Source organism: Odocoileus virginianus, chromosome 29 (genome assembly GCF_023699985.2).
Source record: "Odocoileus virginianus isolate 20LAN1187 ecotype Illinois chromosome 29, Ovbor_1.2, whole genome shotgun sequence".
Lineage (NCBI taxonomy): Eukaryota > Metazoa > Chordata > Mammalia > Artiodactyla > Cervidae > Odocoileus > Odocoileus virginianus.
In genome coordinates this window covers 1913259-1938726 of record NC_069702.1, presented here as the reverse complement: position 1 = coordinate 1938726, position 25468 = coordinate 1913259, and the positions used below count along the sequence as shown (strand labels likewise).

The 25468-nt window shown below is 41.0% G+C and overlaps 1 protein-coding gene across 1 annotated transcript in view; it reads left to right on the top strand.

The window, feature by feature from the left end:
- SCFD2 (sec1 family domain containing 2) overlaps positions 1–25468 on the top strand; it is a 391117-nt gene that overhangs the window by 150384 nt on the left and 215265 nt on the right. The window contains exon 5 of the mRNA XM_070458048.1: positions 7581–7830. Within this exon, the coding sequence (XP_070314149.1) occupies positions 7581–7830 (250 nt within the window). The remainder of the gene's footprint in view (positions 1–7580; positions 7831–25468) is intronic.

The window sequence follows — 25468 nt, the reverse complement described above, 5'->3', positions numbered from 1 at the left end:
CTCCATTTCTTCTAAGGGATTCCTGGACTGTGGTGTTGGAGAAGACTCTTGAGAGTCCCTTGGACTGCAAGGAGATCCAACCAGTCCATCCTAAAGGAGATCATTGGGTGTTCATTGGAAGGACTGATGTTGAAGCTGAAACTCCAAAACTTTGGCCACCTCATGGGAAGAGTTGACTCATTGGAAAAGACCCTGATTTTGGGAAAGATTGAGGGCAGAAGGAGAAGGGGACGACAGAAGATGAGATGGTTAGATGTCATCATCGATTCGATGAACATGGGTTTGGGTGTACTCCAGGAGTTGGTGATGGACAGGGAGGCCTGGTGTGCTGCGGTTCATGGGGTTGCAAAGAATCGGACATGGCTGAGTGACTGAACTGAACTGAACTGATAGTAGAAATTAAAACAGAAAAGTTTAAAATGTTTAGTTATCAATTCCTTTAAAAATAATAACAAACCTGTTACAAGCTAACATAAACAACATATTTTAGGAAAAATGGCAGTATTTACAAACCAAAGAAAAAATGAGAATGGCATTGGTTTATATTTTTGCAAATCTTTTAAATGTCTCCCTGAAGAGAAAAGCAGCTGGATTCTTATATTTGCCTCCTCATTCAATATGCTGCCATATGTTGTTTTGGTTGAAGCATTTGAAGAAAATCCAGCTCCATGCAGATACATAGTTGAAAAAGGGAGGAATATTTTTATTTCCTTTTCATATGTTTGCAATACTGTGTTTTGATATCATACCTTGACACTGCAAGTAGCAATTTCTTAAAGGTATGCTGTAATATGGGATTGGAAATCATACCAATGAGCTTTCTGTACTCTTTTACATTAGAATCCACTCATCTATCCTGCATTTTGGATAAATCTTTTGCTTATGCCTGATTTTCTTACATCATGCATGGGTCATTTGGAAAATATTGACTCACTGAGGTATGCAAATCTTTTCAAATGTTGACACATTTCATCATTCAATTCAAAGGAAAAAAAATCACATTTTTAATGTCATACTAGGTCTCATCAAAAATGTCTTTAAGTACTTAGAATCTGACAGTGAGAGGTACAAGTTTTCCAAAAATTGATTTTTTTTTAACTTAAAAGCCAGAATTTTATCATTGGCAATAAATATGTCAGTTGTTTTCCTGGAAGAAACAGGCTCAGTTTGTTAATTTTTGAGAAGAAGTTTGTCAAATACCCAAATTTTAATTATAATTTCTCTATCTGAAATTTTTTTCAAGTAATGATGGTATTCATGAGAGAAAGAGTTAATTTGGCTTACGATTCAAACACTTCACAAATGCTTTTCCTCAGAATAGCCGTGAAATTAAAAGATTGCTTGTTCCTTGGAAGAAAAGTTATGGCAAACGTAGTGTATTAAAAAGCAGAAACATCTCTTTGCCAGCAAAGGCCCGTATAGTCAAGGCTATGGATTTTCCAGTGGTCGTGTATGGATGTGAGAGTTGGACCATGAAGAAGGCTGAGCGCCAAAGAGTTGATGCTTTTGAACTGTGGTACTGGAGAAGACTCTTGGGAGTCCCTTGGACAGCCAGGAGATCAAACCAGTCGATCCTAAAGGAAATCAACCCTGAATACTCATTGGAAGGACTGATGCTAAAGGTGAAGTGCCAATAATACTTTGGCCACTTGATGCAAAGAGGTGACTCATTGGAAAAGACCCTGGTGTTGGGAAAGGTTGAAGGCAGGAGAAGAAGGGGGTTGATGATGGTTGGATGGCATCAACGACTCAGTGGACATGGGTTTGAGCAAACTCCAAGAGACAGTGAAGGACAGGGAAGCCTGGCATGCTGTAGTCCTTGGGGTCGCAAAGAGTCTGACAGGACTGAGCGACTGAACAAGATAATGCAGGTTAATCTCGTCATCTCAAGGTCTGTCACCTTAATCACATCTGCAAAGTCCCTTTTGTCATATAATGTAGCATGCATGGTTCTGGGGACAAGAGTGTGGGTCTCTTTGGGGGAGGTGTATTATTTTGCCTGCCATGCACTGCTGCTGCTGCTAAGTCGCTTCAGTCGTGTCCAACTCTGTGCGACCCCATAGACGGTACACACTAGTGTGTATTAAATGTTTGTTGAAGGGATGAACAAAGGCTCCTAGCCCATCGTTCATTTGTCAGAGCTTTGCTCTGCCATGATATTGGGTGTTGATTGTTTAAGACTCAGTTGAGGTACCACCTCTTCAAAGAGGTCGGTGTTCCTCTGTGCTGTTTCTGGAGTGAATGAATGCCTCTGTTTAAGCAGCAGTGTCATGACTGTTTACTCCTGTCCTCACTCTCCTGTAAGCAAATGTGTCTTGCTTTGTCCGTTGCATGCCTAGAGTGGAGCACAGTGCAGGGCATGTAGTGTGTACACAGGAAATATCTGTTGGTGAATGCACGAGGGCAGCCATTAGTTATCCTTGCACACACCAAGTCACACTTTTGCATTTTCCCTGGAGCATATAGAGCCTGTCCCCTCCCCAAAGAAGCAGAGTGGCTTTAGTTATGGGAATTTAAGGCCTTGTGGCCAGTATTAATGCAAGAATGGCAAATGATATTTGGGGTCAGAAGGGCCTTACGTACTCCCGCAGGCCCCACACTGGCTCCATCCCTTGAGCCTGCACCCCCTGACTGAGCGGAAGTGGGAGGAATTGCAGACGGGCTCTCAGCAGAGCACAGTTTAGATGGCTTAGAGTTTCCCTGAGTGTGCTCAGGCTCACACCCCAGAGGGGCAGGTGTGGAAGCAGCGGTCTGCTCTATAGCCACACCACACATGGCTCGTTTGCACCTCATGCCTACAGAGCTAGCCAGCAGAGACTGACTTTGCAGAGGGATCTTAATTCAGCCCCAAACTTGGCTTTTCTAAAGACAACATACATTTTACAGAGGACCTTTTGTATGGAGTTACTGGGGACTCATTCAAGAATAACAGAAGTCCCAGTCTGCAGAATTTTAAAAAAAGAAATTTTTTTTTTTGGTCATTCCAGACACAGCTCCAGTCTTCCACCTCCCACTAGTAAGCCCATTTATATCAGAATGAGTGAGAAATTTAATCCCTGGTACTTTATAAATAAGCCATTTTCCCCCTTCCTTTGTGGTTTGCTCTCTATGTGCTTTTTTAACGGCAGCGTTTAATAGTGTTTATATTGCCTTTAACCTTTGACTAATTTTGCAGTTAGGTTCCAAAATCTGGTTTCACATCCAGTGTGTGTAGGCTGCTGTTGCTTCCTTTGAGACTACTGACTTCTTATTTCTGGAAGGTATTTCATTCCCTTACCAAGCATCTTAATCACTTCTGCTGGGTAAAAAGGGTGTCCATGGGGTGGGTAGTAGGCAATAGTAGTAGTAGTGTTAGCTCTGTACTCTGGTAGGTGGGCTAAGTCACTTCAGTTGTGTCTGACTTTTTGCAACACTATACACTGTGGCCTGCCAGGCTCCTCTGTCCATGGGATTCTCCAGGCAGGAATACTGGAGTGGGTTGCCTTGCTCTCCTCCAGGGGATCTTCCTCCCACAGAGATTGAACCGTGTCTCTTATGTCTCCTGCATTGGCAGGCAGGTTCTTTACCACCAGCACCACCTGGGAAGCCCTCTTTCTTATACTCTGCTGAAATCAGTCTTCCTGGAATTTTCAATCTGATAGAAAGAAGATCAGAATGTACCTGTCTTTGTCTCTTACTATCTTCCTTTCCCCCCTCTCCCCTTCCTCTTCCCTTTCCAATAAATGTTTTCAGAATGGTTTTAGATTTATAGAAAAATTGCCAAGATAATACAGAGAATTTCTATATTCCCCTCACTTTACAGTATTGTGTATCCACAACCATTCATCAACATTAAGAAACCAACATTGGTACATTACTCTTAATTATCAACTCCAGACTTTGGTCTGATTTCACTGGTTTTTCTCTAATGTCCCTTTTCTGTTCCAGGATCCCATCCAGGACATCATGTTACATTTAGTCATTATGTTTCCTTTGTTTCATGTAGTGTGTGATAGTTTTTCTTTTTGTTCTAATTTTTCATGACCTTGACAGTTTTGGGGGAGTACTGGTCAGACATTTCATAGAATGTCCCTTAGCATCTATCTGATGTTTTTGTTATGGGTTTATGGGTTTGGGAGAAGAATACTGCAAAAATGAAGTGCTGTTCTTACCACATCATGTTAGGGACACATGATATCACTATGACATCACTGGTGACATTAACCTCGATCCTCTAGGATACTAAAGTCGATCCTCCCTCCCTTTTCCATACATAGTTTTTTAGAAGCAAGTCACTATGTTCAGTCCATACTTAAGAGGTAAGGCAATTAAATTCTACCTCCTGGAGGAGAAGTCTCCTATATAGATAAGTAATCTGGAATTATTTTGTTAAGGAAGGTTTGTATCTTCTCCTGCATTTATTAATGTAGTCACTTATTCATATCAGTTTGGAGTGATGCATATTTACTTTATACTTTGGGTTATAATCCATTACTACTTTAGCTGTTCTCTTGCTCAACTTGTTCAATCTTTGGCCACTGGGCGGGCTTCCAGTTGTCTCTGTGTCCTCTTCATGTGTTCCCATTTGTGTGTTTTCTAAGGATTTCCTTACTTTGTGGCACCATAAGATATTCCAGGTTCTTCTTGTATTTCTCCTGCCCCAGCCCTAGAATCAGCTGTTTCTCCAAGGATCTCTGGTTCCTATAATTGGAGAGTGACATTAGAAACTAAGATCTGACCACTGGGGTGCCCATTGCTACTGGGGTGTCACTACTTCCAGATCTTCTCAGTAGACAGAGTTAAATACACGAGTGTATATCAGCCCATGTTACACATGTATGTGCAATATTTCTGCATCTACATTTCTTCCTATAGTAAAGCTTTTCTATTTTGAGTATTTATATTTTGTTGTGTAGCAAACAATAAGAATGTGATTCACTCTGTTCTACCATCACTGGTAATTTTTTTTAAAGGAGTGAGAAGAAAGTAGAAATGGAAATCTTAACATAACTATGAGTTAAGAACTCAGTTATCCTCCAGACAGATCATATCATTTTTGAGATAAAGACTTCCTAAGAAGTTTACTGAGGTCCAAAGAAGTTAAGAAACTAGTTAGTGGAATAGTCAGAAGTGGATTCTGGATTTTTGAAGTGAAATCTCTTTATTTCCACTGTATCTAATGCCTCTGTAAGACTGATTAGTATTCTTGGCTTTGTTTTCAACTTAGTTATTAACTACTTGGAATACATTAATAAGGACTTTAGAGTTGGTGTGCACAAGTATGACCAAGGCAATCCGAAGTCCACCACCGGGTCACTGAGGAGGGATTTTGCTCTCCAGTGATAGGTGTGCGTGCGTGTGTGTGTGTGCATGCGTGTGCATATGTATATTCAGTTGCTCAGTCATGTCCAACTCTTTGTGACTCCGTGGACTGTAGCCCACCAGGCTCCTCTGTCCATGGGATTTCCCAGGCAAGAATACTGGCGTGGGTTGCCATTTCCTCCTGCAGGGTATCTTCCCAACCCAGGGGTCAGACCCACCTCTTCTGTGTCTCCTGCCTTGCAGGCGGATTCTTTACCACTGAGCCACAGGGGCATATCTTAGATCAACAACTTGAAAATGATGCTATGATGGCTGGATGTGAGTGAGTGAATCTTCAAATCATTATGATGATTACCCTGCCCCATTTTACTTTTTATAACTATCTCCAAAAAAGTCTTTTTGGCTCTGGGAAGAGAATCACAGGGCTCCTACCGGACATACTTGATGTGTACACCTGCTTTTTAAAAGTGGGACATAAAGTGATAAAGGACCCTGCTTAATGACATCCAGGAGTTGGTGATAGGGTAAAAAGTCAAAAACGAGAACTGTGGCCCCCACAGCCCCTCTTAACACACAGCTCCTTTCTTTTAAATTGCTTCTGACAGCACGTAAAGCAAAGAACAAACACTTGACAGTTCCTCTCAAGAGACTGCCAAGGCTATAGGACAGTCCTAGGATGCCTTCAAACCTTTCAGCCATGTCCTTTGAGACAGGGGTATGTTTATACTTGGCAAACCGTGTCTTGTTACCATGTAACAGTAAAATCTCCAATCTGTTCTTTTCCAGTTATACTTTTATCCATTTCATTTTGTTTTTGTTTGGTACATTGTGAACATCCAAGATTTTTAGTGGAAATAAAAACAGCTGTTTCTCATATACCAAAGAATTTAATTGTGAACTTTAACCTTGAGATGATATATCCAAATTTTCCCAGGTGTAGGAATGACCTGACTAGAAAAGCTCGTTTTGGGTAGTCATCCCAATAAGAACCAAATTTAACTGCTTACTGTCAACTTCATTAAGAGAGAGAGAGTTTCTATAGATCTTCAACACTCCCTTCTTAACATGGCTTTTCCTCTTTAAAATAGTGCATATTTAACCTACATAAACAAACACACCCTAAAGTCCCATCTTTCATTCCGGCTTCATTTTTCTCCATAGCTCTTACCAACATTTAATATGCTATATATTTTACTTCTTTAGCTTTTTGTCTGTTTTCCCCCACTAAAATGTAAACTCTATGAGAACAGAGGATTTGTTTTGTTTGCTACTATATTCCCCAGACCCAGAGTAGTACCTGGAACATAATAGATGCTCAGGGACTGATTCAAAATGAATCGAAAGTTGCAAGTTCTGATTATTTAGCTCCTGATTTTAATATAAATGCAAATAGTTGAACTTTATTTTACAGGGTTATTTTAGATTATAAGTAAAATTAAATCACCATGTGAGTTGGGGATTTATCTATTCACCAAAAACCTCAGAATCTGTACAAGCAATGTGCACAGTGCCCTGGAAATTATGCAACTCACTCAGTGCCACAATGCTATTATCACTTGGAAGGAATTTTGAAATTCTCTGCTAAATGTCACTCAGGAAATTGAAATATCTAAAGCACTTTTTTTTTTTAAGTTTAAAGGTGAATCAGTTCAGTCGTTTAGTCGTGTCCAATTCTTTGTGACCCCATAGACAGCAGCACGCCAGGCCTCCCTGTCCATCACCATACCTTCAGACTAACCCAAAGATATCCTGAAGTGTCATTACCCACTTTGACCAGATTTAGCAGAAAATGACTTTTCATTGTTATTAAAAAAAATCAATTCTGACTCATATTTGCCCACTTAAAGAATATTAAAAGAATATGCTATAAAATCCAAAGTAATTCCTCTGAGGAGTGTCAGCATTCATTTGTATACATAGGTGCTGGCATGTTTTTATTTTTAATCATATTACTTTACAGATATTTACATTTTCTAGTGTCTGAAGTACTTACACCTTTATTTTTAGAATACATGGGCTCTTATTTGTTTGAGCAATATGTAAGATAATACAAAAGGGTATGCAACTTGACCAGCCTTTTGATGAACTAGATCTTTCAAAAACAATAGCTCTAATGCCAAATTTCCTGCAGTATTCTCTCCAGGACAAGAAACAAATAAAAACCCGTCTAGTCAGTGAACATCACAGACTTGTTTGCAAGCGATCCTTAGACTAATGTAGTGTATAAACTACACCTTTGTACAGACTGACGTATGTCCTGTTCCCCCCATTTATTTCAGAGCATTGGGGAATCGACAATGTCTGTTGTGTTACATCAGCTGCTGCCCATGATTAAGCCTTTGAACCAGAGGAGCAATGATGACTACAGCCCCGAAGAGCTGCTGGTCCTCCTGCTATATATTTATTCCGTCAGTGGAGAGTTCTCAGTGGACAAAGACCTGGGTGAAGGTGAAGAAAAAGTGAAGAAAGCGTTGGCTCAGGTCTTTTGTGAGGAGTCTGAATTGTCACCTTTGCTGCAGAAAATCACAGGTAAGTGTTTAACAAAAATGAGGACATATACATCACTGATACAGAAAACAGGTTTCAAAATAAAGGCATTTTGGGAAGAGGTTGTAACTATCTTCATCGGAGTTGTTTAGAATTTCATGAGGCCTGATGAATGCTAGTCAGCTAATCCTAAGATTAAAAGTTTTTAGTGCAGTAATTTTTTTTCCAATTGTGGTAGTAAAATGGCCTTCTAGTTGCTTTTTTAGAATTCATAGTTTTAGAACCTAAGTCTTGTTAAAACAGCAAAATTCTCACAAGATGTAATATCTTTAAGAAAAAATAAAATACAGTGCATCTATTCAAAGGGTCTCTGATGACGTATTCTCTTTGAGATTGTCTTTTCAAACTTTAGAAAAAGCAAACCTGTTTCCCTAAGATATTATACAGTGTTATAGGATGAAAATTGACATTTTGCAAGAATAGTTTTATATTTTGACTTCCATTTTTCATTTTAAATCTGAGTTAATTGATAGTATCCAAAATATCCCAGTGAGGTAGGCTGTGCTGATTTGGGGAAAATATGTAATTAAAAGTCATACAATCTAACCGTTTTCACTTCTAATAAGAACTGTGATATAACTTATGGAAGCCCAACTTAAGGAGATAATCAGTTGCATTGTTTCATATCAAATTCAATGTTATTTATATTTTGTGTAAAACTTACTGCCAGTAGTATGGATTGAGCCTGAGTCTGTTTGAGTGTGAGAAGTTATTAAGACTTACATGTGAAACTTAAGTACTTTATAAAAGCAGACCAAGTTGCCATTCATTCTTGAGTGTATGTGCGTGTGGGTGTGTTTAGACCTCTCCACTGGGGGAGGCCCAGCTAGGTAGGTTACTAGTGTATCTTCCGCCCTTCCCTCCTGTCCCGTCCCACCTCCCTGGGTGGGGAGCTTGCTCAGAAGTGAGCTGGGCCGCTGTCCACCTGAGCGTCCTGTCACATGTGCTTTCCCTTCTGCCCCGCTGCTGGCCTTTCCTGTGTCCGGTCATGGAAAATGAAACCCCAATGAGATGGAAACTGAATGAAGTTCCCATAGAAGTGAGACATTTCCTTGCTCAGTACAGAACCTGCTTGCCAACGTAAAATCTCATAAGCAAAATGTGGGGGAGTTGTTCCCATTTCATTAAGGTACAGTGCTGTATGTGATTCCATGTGTGTGTTTGGTTATAAATGAATATTGACTTAGGCTTCATATGGTTTGTATAAGGCTTAGAACAGTGGTTTGATTCAAAGTTGATTTGAACTCTAGGAGAGTGTAATTGGACGTTATTCTTAACACACATAATTCCAGAAACAGACAACAAGCTTGGTATGTTTTAGTGAGGGTGTTTGGCTAGCTTTTCTGCAGCACTAGTGAGTTACTGTATTATTTTGGGAATTAAGGTCGAGCAGTCAGAGTGTTCATTTGATATTTTCTCAAGGTGTTTATTGACCCAGAATTTCATTCTTTATTAGTTTCTCTGTTTTTGATTGCTCAGGATATTGCATTTTCTTGCTTATAAATGTGATTTCACGATTAAAAACACTTCTGTACATTTGTATTTATATATCAGGAAAATTTGTAAGCTTAGTAGTTGAAGGTGAAAAAAAGAATCTATGAAAGTTTTAGTGTATTTTTAAACTTTCGAGACATCTTTTTTAATTAGTTAATTTATTTTAATTGGAGGCTAATTGCTTTACAATATTGTGGTGGTTCTTGCCATACTTTGACATGAATCAGCCATGGGTGTACGTGTGACATCTTGTTTTATAATACAAAGTATACATTCCTACCTAGATTAACTTTGGATGTGCAATTTAAATAGAATGGATAAGATGTGCTATTTGAACTTGATATAAGTTAACTTGCCAGTGGAACATGGATGCGTTGGCCAACCTCTGTGGACACAAAAAGAACTTGCTTTCTGAAGGTAGACTTTTACTTGGCCAGTATAGATATGCCTCTTATTAAGTATGTTGAAATGTCACGTGTCCTGAGGAGTAGGGTTTATGTTTATACTTAGCTGCTGAAGAGAATGTCTAACCTACATCTTGAGATAAGGAGTAATAGCATGGTGTTGGGGCAGTAGTGACTCAGTCCTGTATCGGTACAAGGCATGCCCAGTGTGTACTGGAAGAATTGAATTGTCTTCCAGATGTGCTTAGCCTATCATGGAACTAGGTTAGTTTGGCCCACAGTGTTGCACTTAACATTATTCCAACTCTTAGTCTTGACTTACTTGTTACTGGGCGGCAGAAATTATTTTATGTCTTCTGCACATTTTGTGGTTGATGAGATTTAAAAGTATTATTGAAAATAAGCATTTAATCAATATAAGAATTGTTCTTTTCATATAATGTTGTAATTTTGCTAATCTTGACTGTTGATAGAATCAAGAAAGCAATAGTTTCTAAAGTAAAGTTCAGGACTAGACTAGAGGTGAAGCATGTTATCATCATCCAACTGCTAAGTGATAGAACCAGGACTTGAACCCAGGTGTTCTGAGTCTGGAGCCCATGTCCTTAAACATGAGACCTAAACCTGACACAAGTTCATTTCCATAACCATCGAATATCGTATTCTGTAACTTATGCTTGCTTACATTTATTGGTTTATGCCATGCATGCTCATTTTCTGAACAGTGAATTAATATTTGGTTGATATTGTAGATATTACTTGTGATTTTGAATCTATCTGTAAAGATCCTTTCTCTGGGGGATCTTCCCAACCCAGGGTTCAAACCCAGGTCTCCCACATTGTGTGGATCTTCCCAACCCAGGGTTCAAACCCAGGTCTCCCGCGTTGTAGATGGATTCCTTACCAGCTGAGCCACAAGGGAAGCCGAGGAATACTGGAGTGGGCAGCCTATGCCTTCTCCAGCAGCTCCTCCCGACCCAGGAATCGAACCAGGGTCTCCTGCATTGCAGGCAGATTCTTCACCAACGAAGCCACCGGGGCAGCCCCGTAGCCACTTACAGATGTTTCGTTGTTCTGTCCTGTTTTGGTGCATGTATCCTCTTTGTTTCTGCATTGCTATAAAGAAATTAAAATATCTTTTCTAGTCATTGAAATCTGTTGGTTGTCTAGCTTTCTAAAACAGGAGTAGCAAACTTAAATTCTTTTTGTTTCAGTAGTATCTCTTGACAATAATTGTGCTGTGTTTAAAATTTTTATTTCCTTTTACATGTTAAAAATGTAATTTACTTTTGACAGTTTCTTTCATCTCTATTCTTCCCTTTTATGGAAAGGGCAATGAGAAATTGTGATTGGAAAAACAAAACAAAATTTAAGATGGTCAACGGCAGCTATTATTTTCTTTTTAATAGGTACTCTTGGGGAAAATGGTGGGCAAAAACCCTCTTTTCTACTCACACAAAATAAGAAGGGTTGACTCTTAGGTGTCGGGGATGGGAGCTGTAAAAAGAAAATTGATATGGCCTAAATGTGTCATTTAATGTTGTGCTTTCTCAGTCTTGCTAAGTTCAAAGAGAATATCGGTTTCTATATATGTTAGTGTTTGCATGGCAGTCACAAGAGAAAACAAAGGAAAACCATTTGAACTTTCTTCAGAGTATGAAATCAAAACACTGACTTTAAAGGTCTGTGCAAACTTGGACTGTCTTCATCCAGGGAGGTGTACAGAAAAGTATAGACTCAGCACAGGAACCCTTGACTCAGAAGTCCTGGCTCTGTCACTTCCTCTCAGTGTGTGTTAGTGGGCAAATCAGTGTCTCTGAACTTTGATAATAAATGCAAGCAACCTATTCACCACTCTTGGTTTTGCTGAGAATAAAACAATGTTATGTGTATGAGCTAATTTTTTAATCCATTTACTATTGTAATAGGTAACTGTTTCCCATTGCTGTTATTATTTTGAAAGTATCTAGCTATCATATCAGAGAAGGCAATGGCACCCCACTCCAGTACTCTTGCCTGGAAAATCCCATGGATGGAGGAGGCCGGTAGGCTGCAGTCCCTGAGGTTGATAAGAGTCAGATACGACTGAGAAACTTCACTTTCACTTTTCACTTTTCACTTTCATGCATTGGAGGAAAGTGAAGTAGCTCAGTTGTGTCCAACTCTTTGTGACCCCATGGACTGTAGCCTACTGGGCTCCTCCATCCATGGGATTTTCCAGGCAAGAATACTGGAGTGGGTTGCCATTTCCTTCTCCAGGAGATCTTCCTGATCCAGGGATTGAACCTGGGTCTCCTGCATTGTAGGCAGACATTTTACCATCTGAGCCACCAGGGAAGATGCATTGGAGAAGGAAACGGCAACCCACTCCAGTGTTGTTGCCTGGAGAATCCCAGGGATGGGGGAGCCTGGTGGGCTGCCGTCTATGGGGTTGCACAGAGTCGGACATGACTGAAGCGACTTAGCAGCAGCAGCAGCTATCATATAGGACAGTGCTTCCCAGCCTTTTCACATTGCGATACATTCCAACAACGAGCATGCTTGCGTAGCCTGCCACGGGGAGTGGACAGTGGACAGTGTGGGAGGAGACCAGCGGTAGGGCCTCTATCACTTCCGGCCCTGCCCCACTGACCTGTGACCTGAAGTGAGGGAGCAGCTGGGCACACCTGTGAACTATTCAGGGCAAATCAGTGCACTAAGGTGTGATGGTCAGAAGGCTCTGGAATCAGGAAACGAAGAAAAACAAAACTTGCATATATAGTTTTTGACACCGGAACTCTTGGAAAAAATTTTATTTTTGGTCAGCAACTTTTATATTGATCAATTTATTTTCCTGAATTTTTATATTTCCTGTCTTTAATTTTTCCATGTCTTTAAAGGGGCTAGATCTATTTATTTAGGTTCAGTGTAATGCTAGGGAATGAAAGATTCAAAGTATCTAAAAACTGTGCTTCAAGAGAGAAGTGTGACAATACCATGGAAACTGTGATTTATGTTTCTTAGATTCTTATTTTACTTCCTGCTGATAATTTGGGATTATCAATTTCTATATTCTTGGATTAGGACTATACCTGGTTATATGTGATGGAAAATTTACCAGATTACCTTAAATAATAAATAAAAATAAACAGGGTTTTGTTGTTTTTTTTTTTTCCACAGCAGGAAGTTCAGAAACAGGCAGCAGAACTCACACTCTTTTTGGCTCCCTCCTCCTTTTTTTCTGTCATCACGGTCATGAGGTGGATACTCCTCTTCCATGTGTTACATCCATGCTAGTGAAATCTGCCCTTTTTCCTTCATATAGGAAAACCACAACTTTCTGAAAGTCCTACTAGAAGACTTGTAATCATTTGCCTATGAAGTTGTCTCACTTTCTAGAACTCTGCATGAGTAAAGGGATCTTACTGAAAGGCAGGATTCAGCCTGTAGGCTTACAGGTTGCAGTCTTTATATTACAAGCCAGTATACAAGCCAGTATGCGGATTACGATCTTTAGACTAAGTACTGCTTTAGGTATTGACTATTACAGAGAAAAGTTTTTGAATCTCTAATACCAGAAATCTGAAAGATCTCTAGGCAGATGAAATTATGCACTACAGATCTCATGAACTCCTTTTTTGACTTTTTTTTTAACTAAAAGAAAAACCACATTCATTTACATTTTAATCTGCCGTGAGTTCACCAGTGAAGCAGCATAGGTTTTCCTTCCAAATTGATACTGTAAAGACACCATCTAAGTGGAAGTCGACCTCCCACAGAACTCTGTCTATTGGATGGAAAATGCTAGGAAGCAATTTGGGGCTTAATATTAAGAAGACATATCAAGAAAATAAAGCCAGCCAGAAAGTCTGACTCACTCCCATGAGAAGAGCTTCCCAGCACAGAGGGGCTACACCAGGACTTGAGCATCAGTAGGAATTTTACTAAGACATTTTAGGACTTGAAAATGTTACAAAAAGTCAGTTTTGTGGAAGGGATGGTGCCTAAGTTGTCCTCAATTTCTGGGAAGATGGTACTTTCCCTAGCAAGATCTTTAGTCATGCGCCCTTTCCTATGTAATTCCTCAAACCTCGATATAAAATAATGGCAAAATTCCTGTTACTCTCACTGGAATAATCAGAACTTCACACTGATTGGAATAAAATGTATAAATTACCTTCATGATGGACCATGATTTTTTAAATCATCTTCACCTTTTTTAAGGGATCTTGTTTCCTGAGTTTTTTTCTTCTCTGTTCCTCCTGACGTGGCTATTGCCCCATTTAAGATTAACCATGGATGACAACTGAGGAAAGGCTGAAGGTAAGAACAGTCTAGAGAGCTCTCATCCAGCATCCACTTGTGTTCTCTAATGGAAGTCTAAGAGAGGACTTCGAATGAGGGAGGAGCTGAGAATTTGTTTTCAGTGGGTTGTAGAAGACAGCTTATGATACTTTCAGGTCTACTTGCCAGTGGAAAGCATATATATGCCCCTGTCCTTAGCAAAACAAAGCCACATTCTACAACCAAGAGTAAAAATCTATTTGCAATGATTTGTATATGACACCTTTTCTCTTTTTGAAAAAGTTCAGGTAAACATCAGTCAGTTCAGTTCAGTTGCTCAGTTGTGTCCGACTTTTTGCGACCCCATGAACCGCAGCACACCAGGCCTCCCTGTCCATCACCAACTCCCGGAGTCCACCCAAACCCATGTCCATTGAGTCGGTGATGCCATCCAGCCATCTCATCCTCTGTCGTCCCCTTCTCCTCCTGCCCCCAATCCCTCCCAGCATCAGGGTCTTTTCCAATGAGTCAACTCTTCACATGAGGTGGCCAAAGTACTGGAGTTTCAGCTTCAGCATCAGTCCTTCCAATGAACACCCAGGACTGATCTCCTTTAGGATGGACTGGGTGGATCTCCTTGCAGTCCAAGGGACTCTCAAGAGTCTTCTCCAACACCACAGTTCCAAAGCATCAATTTTTTGGCACTCAGCTTTCTTCACAGCCCAACTCTCACATCCATACATGACCACTGGAAAAACCATAGCCTTGACTATACAGACATAGACTATATAAAATTATTATTGCCATTCATGGCTGATACTTTATTATGAAAACTTTCGTCTCCATCAGCATAAGGCATAGACATTTTGTTTATTATGTTAGTAGAGGTATATCTTTCAAACAAAGCATTTTTCATCATTGGTCAAGTACTTTTCCCAGCCTTGTAGAAAGTCAGTCTTCTTTGTAAAACATGAAGTACTTCCCAACAGAGGATGTGAAAGATGAGGAGCTAATGAGAACTTCTCCTCTTTTGTGCTTCCTTTCCTCTATCACCTCTGCATTCTTTCCTCCTTTCACAGCTTCCCCTCTGTGATTCATCAAATTTCAAAATACACATTTCTGCAGATTTCTGCTCTTAAGGGCACTATTTCAACTGAAAAACAGTTTTCAAGATTTCAAATATCTTTCCCTTGAATAGTTGTTCCTTGGACCTTGAGCATTGGCAGTGATAAGCATGTTGCTGTGGTAACTAGCACACTATCACTAGAGTGATCCTGAAAGTTCATTGCCAGCTCAAATATTGCCCACAGTTGAATGAAAACTTGAGCTCATTACAGTAGGTGACAGTTTACAAAACCATGACTGCAGAATCCACTACTCACTCAGCTGAAAGACTTCAGGATACAGGGGAAAATTCATTTCAGAAAAGATTCTGCTTCATCTTTTCCTTCTAATTTATGGATTCTCAGTTATTGTGGTATTCCAGCATTAGACTTTTCATCAAGGCATGTACCTTCATTTCTAGTGTTTCATATTTCTTGTTTCAGGGCACTAAAACAAAACAAAACAGCTTTTAAGACTGTTGTTTTCCATTATGATTTGTAACACTGTTTGGTATAATAGGGTCTATTTTTCCTCTTGATTTCTAAGATTTCTGCTGGAAACTCTGATGAAGAACATATGTCTGCCCTGAATCACTCCCATGAGAAATGTTGGAACTGTTACATTTAGTTTTACTGTCCAACATATTAAAATAGTTAACTGCAACACATATTACAAAATGGCTATATCAAGTGAAGTTTACAATGTTTAGTTCATATTTAAAATACATCACAAGCTGTGTAGAAAAACATTTAGCGCTGCCTATTAAGGTAGCTAACTAGTTAAGTAATTTTGCAAAGATATTAAGGGATCACTACAAATTACTTTCTCAAGTACTTAATTTTTTCATGCCAGATCATAAAAATGATCATTCTTAATTAAGACAATGGAACAGATCTTCTTGCAGTGGTATTTATATATGTACAAATGCATGATACAGACTGTCTAAATGATTCATTTTTATGTCTGCTCATGATGCCAATAGTAATAATTGTGTGTGTGACAGGGAGATGAATAATTGCTGATTCTTATTAACTGCACATTAGATTATAAATTTCTCAGTCATGAAAGAGAACAAATGGAATGCATGGAATACAGCATAGTTTTCTTAAACATATAGCTGTGGATCAGATAGAAGTGATTGAGTGTTGTGGTCGAAAAGAGCGCAGAGGAAAAGTGGACTAATGTTTATTCCCGAAGATCCTCTTAGATGTGTAACCTGAAAATAAGTCACTTAGCTTCCTCATTGTAAAGTGCAAGTCTTATTAGGTGAATCTTAGGTCTCTTCTTTCGCTACCACTCTGTGGTTCTAGCTTCATTTGTTTTTTATTTTTATCAGAACCAGTGCACTCCCATCCCTACCTCTAGACCTCCTCCTCCTCCATACCGTTGTCTCTGTCAGGCGATCAGTGTGGTCTCAGGAGGGAGGCAGTGGCATCGTTGATCAACCTCAGCTCCTGGAGCTGTGGCCCCTCCCTGCGGCCGTCTGTCTCCTTTGAGATGGCCTTCTCTGTCCACGGTTCTCCAGGAATGCTCACTGTTCTCCAGGCACGCAGTGGCCCTGCCCACCCATTCATTCAGCCTGCTGATACCAGGTTAACATTCTTAAATTTAATTTTATATTTTAATATCTTTAAGGTTTTCCCTCCACTATTGTAGTCATGCTTTCTCTTTGTAGAAAATTTGGAAATGTAGAAGGCACATATAAATATCATTTCATTGAATATTGACGAAAAACAGGTATTTGCCATTTGTATTTCATCTTCTGTGAATTGCCTGCTCGTGGTCTTCTCCTTTCTTCAGACTGAGTTATTAGTTCTATTCTTGATGATTTTTAAATCAGAGCACCTGTATTATTAAACCTATTAGTGCTCAGTCGTATGTTTTGTTAACATGTCTTCCTGGTTGGTATTTGCCTTTCATGTTTGCTCAAATGGCATGTCTGGAGATGCAGCTGTATTTAGGAATGAGGGTGCAGGGACTCTAGCGGTTTGATCAGGACACTGCATCTTCCAGACGTTTCTTCCTCCTGAGTATTGGCCTCATTCTTTCCTGTCACAACTGCCTCCATGTGACCCTCTCGTCCCTCTAAGGCATTCCTGGCTTCTGTCATTTCAGAACAGCAACTCAGGAAAGAGGAGAGTGGTTTTTTTTCAATCCTAGGACATGAAACTAACTGACTTCCAGTCTCCATTGCCAGGGATTAGGGTTGTCTGTGGCCAGGCTGAGTCCTGAGTTCATAGCTGCATGGGGGAGTGGGCAGGAGAGAGACAGAGGCAGCATTTGGAGAACTGGCAGTGGACTGTGATCGACAGTCCAGCATTACCATTTACTAATAGAATAGGGACTGGAGTGGTTCCACAAAGGAAGAGACACTGATGTACAAATGCTTGGTACGGCCATTGTGAAAACATTCACAGATAAACCAGTTTTCTTTCTTTATATCTAAAACACATATCTTCTCCCTCTTGAGTTTGGTACTTTGCCTGTAAATGGATGAAGATGTCAGCTGGCACCAGAATAATTGCTTCAGGAGTAGATGTTTTTATGCCTAAAAATCATTGTCTGGAATTTTCACTGATGTTTCAGAAAACAGCATCAGAACAACTGGGGAAATTCTTAGACCTCACACTGCTCTCACCATATAATTGCTCCCAACACTCAAGTAGCCGTAATTCTGCCTGTCACGTGTGGCTGTGTAAGTGTATGTGATTCCTTGAATATGAGTATTAGCAGGGCAGTGATTATCATTTAGATGAATTGTAAAACGCCTTTCATGTTTATACATTTCTTAAAATATTTATAATTGGATTTTTTTCCCTGATTATAGAAATATACTTGTTCATTGTAGAATATATGGAATATCTTTTATTCTTTAATAAACACAGAGTAAAATTTAAAGTTACCTGTGAACCCACTACCTGTGAATCCACTACCTGTTAGGATTTTGATGTATACTTGGTGACCTATTGGTAAGTAGAAATTCAGGTCTCATATAAGCTTCCCAAGTGAAAGTGGCAGGTGAGATTTTTGTTTTAAATTTGTTTTGTAGTTTATCTGTCAAGGTCAGAGTGCCTAAAATAAAGGGGATCCAGGAATAACGAAATATATGGCTTTTGAAACTAACACTGGAAAGGTGATTGTTAAGAATGTTGGTACTGAATTGATGTCCTGAGTTGTAGGAGACATTACCCCTCAAAAGTCAAATTACCCTTAATCAGAACATAAAGGAGAATAGGGGCTTCTCTGTCCATGGGATTTCCCAGGCAAACAAACTGCTGTGGGTTGCCATTTCCTTCTCCAAGGGATCTTCCCAACCCAGAGATTGAACCCAGGTCTCCTGCATTATAGGTGGATTCTTTACTATCTGAGCCACCAGGAAATGCACACAAAGGAGAATTCTCTAAGCCAAAAAGGAGAACCATTAGGACCTTGGGTAGGAGGGAAAACACTTAGATACAAGTAGTTCAGCCTAGAATTTCAGCAAAAGAAAATTAAAAAGAGACACAGCAGGCTCTAGACACTAATATTATTTTATTATGTGAGGAGAGAAGATTAATATTTTAAAAACCAGAAGGAGAACATATGTGTACAACCATGGTGATATTCATTTGTATTTTGAAATTTAGTTGTAAATGTAACCAAGAATGTAATTCCCATGGAAACCTGACTTTTTCTGCCTTCATGTGTTGCCTGTTTATTCTGTTCTTAGCACCTGGAGTGAATTGGTCCCAAATGGAATGGTAATTTTCACTGAAGTGTTTATAAAATGAAGCCCCCTTCTGCTTTTTTTCCTTTCATTTTAAACACAAGACATATGCCTGCACCTCTTCGTCAGGCTCTTGAGTTGTTGCCAGCCTGACAGAGAGCCATCTGGAACAGGAAACTGATAGGGTGCAGTGTTCATTAACAATTAACATTTTCCAACGTGTAAAATGCATTAGGGTTTTAATTTTAAATGCTGTGGTTTTGTCCAAACTATACTCTGAAATAATTGGATTCTTTGTTTCCTAATTTTTGTTGTGGTGGTTAAGAAAAACAGTTAAATCTGATTTTTTTTTTTTTTTGGCGTACAGTGATGTAGAATTGAGTTTCTTTTGTGTACAAATCACCACCTTGCAAAGAATTCAATCCTTGCCCAAAAAAGTTTTCTTCATAGTTAAAATGTGGTTGGATACTTCCTCACTGGAAATGCACACCCTTTCTGTCAAAGTGTAGAAACAATGCACTATGTAAACAAGAACACTTTTTACAGTTTACAGTACTCATAGCATCTCTTTGATATACAAGAAGTGAAGCACATGTTTTCATCTGTTAAAAAAGCAGACTGCTTTAAATTTTGTTCCCAGATTTTTCTGTGATTTTTTCCTTTTTTTTTTTTTTTAAACTTGAACCTCTTGCTTACCATCCCTCTTCTCGCTTTCTCCCTCCGCATCTCACCTGATCTCACACTTCTACGAGAGAAATCAGAAAACTGGTCACCTGGGGAGTTTGCACACTGTACTCTTGATTATTTCTAGTTGTTCTCCTGGAGAATGCAGAAGCCCAGACCACATGACATCATCTGAGATGAGTACACCCTTTCATTATAGAAATCGGTATTTAATGGCTTTTGAATAGGGCGATTGTAGCATTTCAGAGCAATAGCCCTTCCAGATATTCGACTGGAAGTGCTGACACCATTCTGTGTCAGTGCCACTATGCACAGTTTAAAATAGAGCAAAACCACCAGGGTGTATTTGTTGGAACTTCTTGGTAGGGTATGTGCAAATAACAATCAAAATATCAGATCTCTAATTATTTCCTTATTGTTTTTATCTTTGTAGTTCTCTCTTGAGCCAAGTTATGCCTTATCATTTATTTAAAATGCAGATTCAACATGTGAAAAATCCAGGAAAAAGCTCTGGGAACATAGATATGTTGGCTTTTTGATTGGCCCTTTTAAGGACATGGCTCTTGTTTTGCAGTTTGGCAGTGAAAAGAATATCAGTATTTTGCTTAAAATAATAGAAGAGCGAAAATGAACATGATCAGGCTCAAAAAAAATCTGGGTCATTACTCTCCAGGGTAGGGAGGAGCTAGAAACGGTTACTAAATAATGTGCTCCACCCACGATGTCCTCCTGTCTGGACCAAAGGGACACACCCTCTGCCCTGGACTCTTCAGAGCAGTAGAATGACATTTTTCCACAATCACCTTCTCACTCTGGAGGTTTTGTATTCTTTCATACCCTTTGCTCTAGCCACAGGCTTTTTCAGTTCCTTAAATCCATTACACTCCCTCCAACTAACTCCCCACCCCAACCCAGTTAACCTCTTTGGGGCACGGCTCAGACAGACCACGTGTCCTGGGCTCAGCCTTGTGCCCCTGCATGCTAGCTCAGAGCCCTCCACCCTCACCGTGTATCTAGTGAACAGTTCATTATATATTTGTGTGATAAATTGATTAGTGTCTGCCTTCCCTCTGCCCCAGACCATAAACTCCATCAGTTTGGCTCACCATTATATCTCAAACACCAACTATGCTCAGGAGCAACATGGAAGGATTTCGTAAGTACAGTATTTATTGAATGAAGGAGGGAATGAGAAAGCAGGCCTAGCTCAGCTCCAGTGTTTCATCTGACACTGCAGCACTGCAAATAGGTTGCAGCTTTACCAGAGGAGAGAAGAGAATAGAACATTAAAGGAAGCCATGCCCCACCAATGAAAATTTGAAATCCCATTGTTTGCAATATTAGTGAAGAAAATGTTTCAGGCAGTGAAAACAAAGACTATCAGCCAGTGATGGAACTGTTATTTTGTGCTAAATACTAAATCTGGCAGTCTTTTTGTGCTGCCAGATTTTGAATTCTGGAGGTTTGTGGTTAAATTCACTGTTTTTCCATTACACCTCCCCACCCCATCTTTATTTCTTTGTCTGTCTTCTCTCTTGTCCCCTCATCTTGTTCCTGGCCAGGTAGTGAGGCTGCTATTCAGCCACACCTGGAAGGCAAAACATTTTTTAACTTAACTTTTAAACCTTCTCCCACCTGAATATATCAAGGGTGAAACCGGCCGCAGAACATCTGTGGCAGTTCAGTGGCCGTGGACAGAATCACTGGGGCAGGAGAGCTTTCCTCCTGAATGCCTGTCAGCAGTATCCAGCTATAGCCTCCTGACTAACGTCTCTGAGTAAATCTCTCCTCAGCCAGCTTCTGTAGCCCTTTCTGGCTGCTCTCCCAAACTCTCCCCCTCCCACCCTGAACAGAACCATTTCTCCAGAAATGTTTTCTAAAATAACCCTTTTTTTTTCTTTGCACCACATCTGCTGCTCCCACCCCCTTCACCCCACACCTCCACACCTAATTATCAGACCTAAACCATGGGAGTTCGGTCATGAAACTAGCATTCCTAAGTTACAGTATTCTATTAGGTACTCACTGATAAGGAAATGACTTGGCATACGTAATGTATCATACAAAGTGGAGGGGGGTGTCTGCCCCCAGCCCCAGGTACCTCTTGTCCACTCATGTGTAACCTGAGGCCCCATCATCAGGCACGTGTGCCCACTGATAGGAACACGAGCGTGCATGCTGGTTCTGAAGTTTTGCTTCTCAAGGCAGGAGCTGACTAGCTGGAGCACCTTTTGCTTTCCATACATATAGAAGGATCTGTAATCATTTCTTACTGCTGTGGTAAATAGGAAAGTTGCAAAATGCTAGTGAAGGGGAATGAGCATGAGAAAAGCTTTAGGTCCAGATACATGTAATCGTGTGTTTGAGAACCTCATGTGTTCTCTCCTTTGGATTTAAACAGTGTTATTTTCAACTCTACAATAAAGTATTTTCCAATTGTGTATATTTAAATACCATTTCTTATGCCTAAAGTACATCCCCTGCCTCTCCATTCTTACCTGTAATACTCCCACTTATTCAAAATGCAATGGCAGTAGCATTGTCTTTTTTTTTCATTTAATTATTCCTTCTCTAATCATTCCAGCCCAAAGTGACCCTGCGCCTCAGTATTGATTTGTGACATCTCTAGAGCATTTATATTTGTGTCACCTCACGTGGTTGATACTTGTACATGTGTGTGCTTCCTACCTGGTGATCTTGGACAAGGTATTCTCTCGTTACCTTCACTAGTCTATCTTTAAAATGAATGTACATGAGTTTGAGCAAACTCTGAGAGATGGTGAAGGACAGGGAAGCCCGACGTGATGGACACAATTCAGTGACTGAACAACAAATAATATTACACCTCTTGCTGGGCTACCATATACACTCAACAGTATACAGCTACTATTGTTGTTTGGTTCCTATTACCTTAAGTTCCTTGAGGGCAGCAGCCGTTTATTATTCACCCTGTATTCTCAGTCCCCATGTTTAAATTGTGGTGCTGAGTGAAGAAAGAGATAAAGACTGGGTTGTGTATTTTCATGCCACTCTTCACTTTTCTCTATTCTTAGACTTGGCTCAGATGGAATGGAAGCTAGACTGACAGCTCAGCCTTTGAGGTCTAGAACTGGTTCTGAGATGTTACATGGTGAGAGAAATATTTGATCATGAGTATAGAGGAGGCTGGTGGGCTACAGTCCATCAAGTCACAAAGAGTTGGACATGACTGAGCACACACACATTGTTTTTTGCAAAATATTGCTTTATAAACCTGCTGTATTGCAGAAAACTTTTTCTTCTATTCCGGATAAACCAAACACTGTAAACAGTGTATCATCTTCTTGGGAGTAGATCTATTATTCTTCTCCTCTAAAGTTACTCATCTAGGCACTGACTCTCACATTTTTCTTTCACACATACATATTTGGAGCCAATAAGATTTCTTTTAACTTTATAAGAAAAGGAAATTTAACCCATGTGTAGTTGAAAGGAACTTACTTTCTTCTTATACTTCCTTTCTCTGAAGAAGATCTTACAGGTTGGGCATGACCTCCTGACCCTCAGCTTTCACTGGCCCAACTCTGTGGAGTTACCAGACACCAGTGAATTTGCCTATATGAGAAGAAGGGCAGTGAGAGAGTTGGGCTTTCTCTTTCTCAAATACTGGTTTCATGTTCCTAGCTTGTCTGTCAGCACTAATAAGAATTAATATTTGTGGTACCCCAAAAACGTCTAGACATGGCACCAGGACCATCTCGTGGGATGACCTAGCTCGCTGAGCTCATCGTCTGAGTGACACAGTGAGATGCAGGGAGCGCTCACAGGATGAAGCCCCGCCCCAGCTGCTCTCTGTTCCAACGGGCTTATCACCAGGGCACATAGAGCCTTTGTTCTCTGGCTGCGCTGGATGGGAATTCTTAGACCCTCGTTACCACAGACGGGCCTGTGAAGATCCATTTGGATTCTTCCCTAGCGTGGTTCCCAAGCACTGTTCCACAGACTGGCTGTGTCAGAATCCCTCGAGAGAGTTGTCCACCAAACAGAGTGATAGACCCTGCCCGAGCCCTACTCTATCAGAGTTGAGGGGTCAGGTCTGGGGATCCGGGTGGAAAAGGAGCAGGGTGTTCTGTCTGGAGCTTCCTGGACCAGGCACAAGACAGGGCTTTCCCTTGAGACGTCGCCCCCTAGAGGTGTGTGGGCTGCGCCCTCTCTCCTGGGCACGTGAGGCCCCAGGTTATTGAACAGGGTGGATGTTGTCTACTTGGAGTAGGTCAGCAGGCAGTCCCAGGTATCGGCAAGCATCTCCCAGGTACTCAGCTGGCGACTGGCTGGCAGTGCCTGCCACACAGCTCTTAAGTGAAGGCATTAGAAGTCAAACCTAGTCCTGTCTGGGGCCAGTGTCAGAGGTCTCTGTCCAATTCCCGACTGAGCGGCTCCAGCCGCTCCTTCCCACCTGTTTGCTGTGTTTGTTTCTCCGTGTTTATCATGACACAGCTGTTCCGCTTGGTGCCTGAAGCTCCTGCCAGGGCAGTGTTTACGCTGCGACTCTGCCTTCCCTTTCATGGTGAGCAAGCTGGAGTTTGTTAGGTCAGTGTTCAGAAGTCAGGGTCCAGGAGTCATTTCCCTTTAGATTTTTTTTTTTTTAACTTGCTACCAAAGTGATTGAGTCTTGGGAAGTTATTCCTCAGGTGATCCCGTTAGGTCAGAACCTGATTTAAATGGATAATAGGAGGCCATGATGGCAGCTGAAACATTTAAAGCAACAGCACATTTTGGGAAAGAAGACTAGAAAAATGAGGGCGATCCTGGTAACTGCTTATATTAGTATTCTTGATTAATGTCTGCTTTTTGAAACAGCAAATTGCTAATGCATCTCTAATTACTGCAGCAGTCATAAGCAATTAGTTGTGTTTATGTAATATTAAAGAGTGCATGGGCAGGGCTGGCCGAAATGTCACTTTCTTCCACGGAGGGAGTCAAGATTGCATGCCTGCTTCTCCAGGCCTGGTCTCTGCAAAACACGCTTCCCAGCATGAGCAGCTCACAGCCCCACACTGAGGCGGCACTCCGGGCGACTCGGAGTTGGTTCTGCTGTGGACTCGAAAGGGCCCCCAAGAAACTGCCCATGACAGCCTTCCCTGAAGCCAGGCTGCGTCTTTCCTGCCACACCTCAGAAGCAAAGCGGGTTGCAGGCTCATACCCAGCGAGCCTCAGCTGTTCCGTAGGCCTGTTGTGTCTGGCCTCGGCAATGTTTGTGAAAACCTTCGGTTGGAAGCCAGATTGGAATAGAGCAGCTTTAAATAAAGAACTGGGTCTTTGTAGTTGTTGTTATTTGGTTTCTCTGAAAAATGTAAAGAACGGCAGGAATTGATTGGGGCTAAGTCGTGGCAGCTCTCTGAACGTCCCAGGTGGCTCAGTGGCTAAAGAATCCACCTGTCGATGTAGGAGATGCAAGAGAGGCAGTTCCCATCCCTGTGTCGGGAAGGTCCTCTGGAAGAGGAAATGGCAACCCACTCCAGTATTTTTGCCTGGAGAATACCACGGGCAGAGATGCCTGGCGGGCTGTGCTGTCCACGGGGCTGCAAAGAGTCAGACACGACTGAGCACGCGCGCCCACGCAGCTGTCCTCCCGCGGGCTGGAGCATCCGTCCCCGCCTCCTCTCCTATGGCCTCTGTGCCCCCTGCTGCAGGCAGTGTGTGGCTGCACTTTCCTATCACTGCCGTGTTATCCTCCACCTGCCTGTTAGCAGATGGCAGGGCAAGCGGCCATTCTGACCAGTTTGGAAAGAGTTCACTTATCATTGCATCACTATTTTGTAAACAGGAACTTGAGATCCACACATTCCTGAGTGTTTTTAGAGAAACGTATCGAGCACAAGCTGTGGCATGTAGCGGCCACTTGGCAAACATCTGCTGACTGACTGAATCTTTGACTGGAGGTCCAGGGGTCTGGGGACCCAGGGTCCTGTGTTTGGCTGGAAGA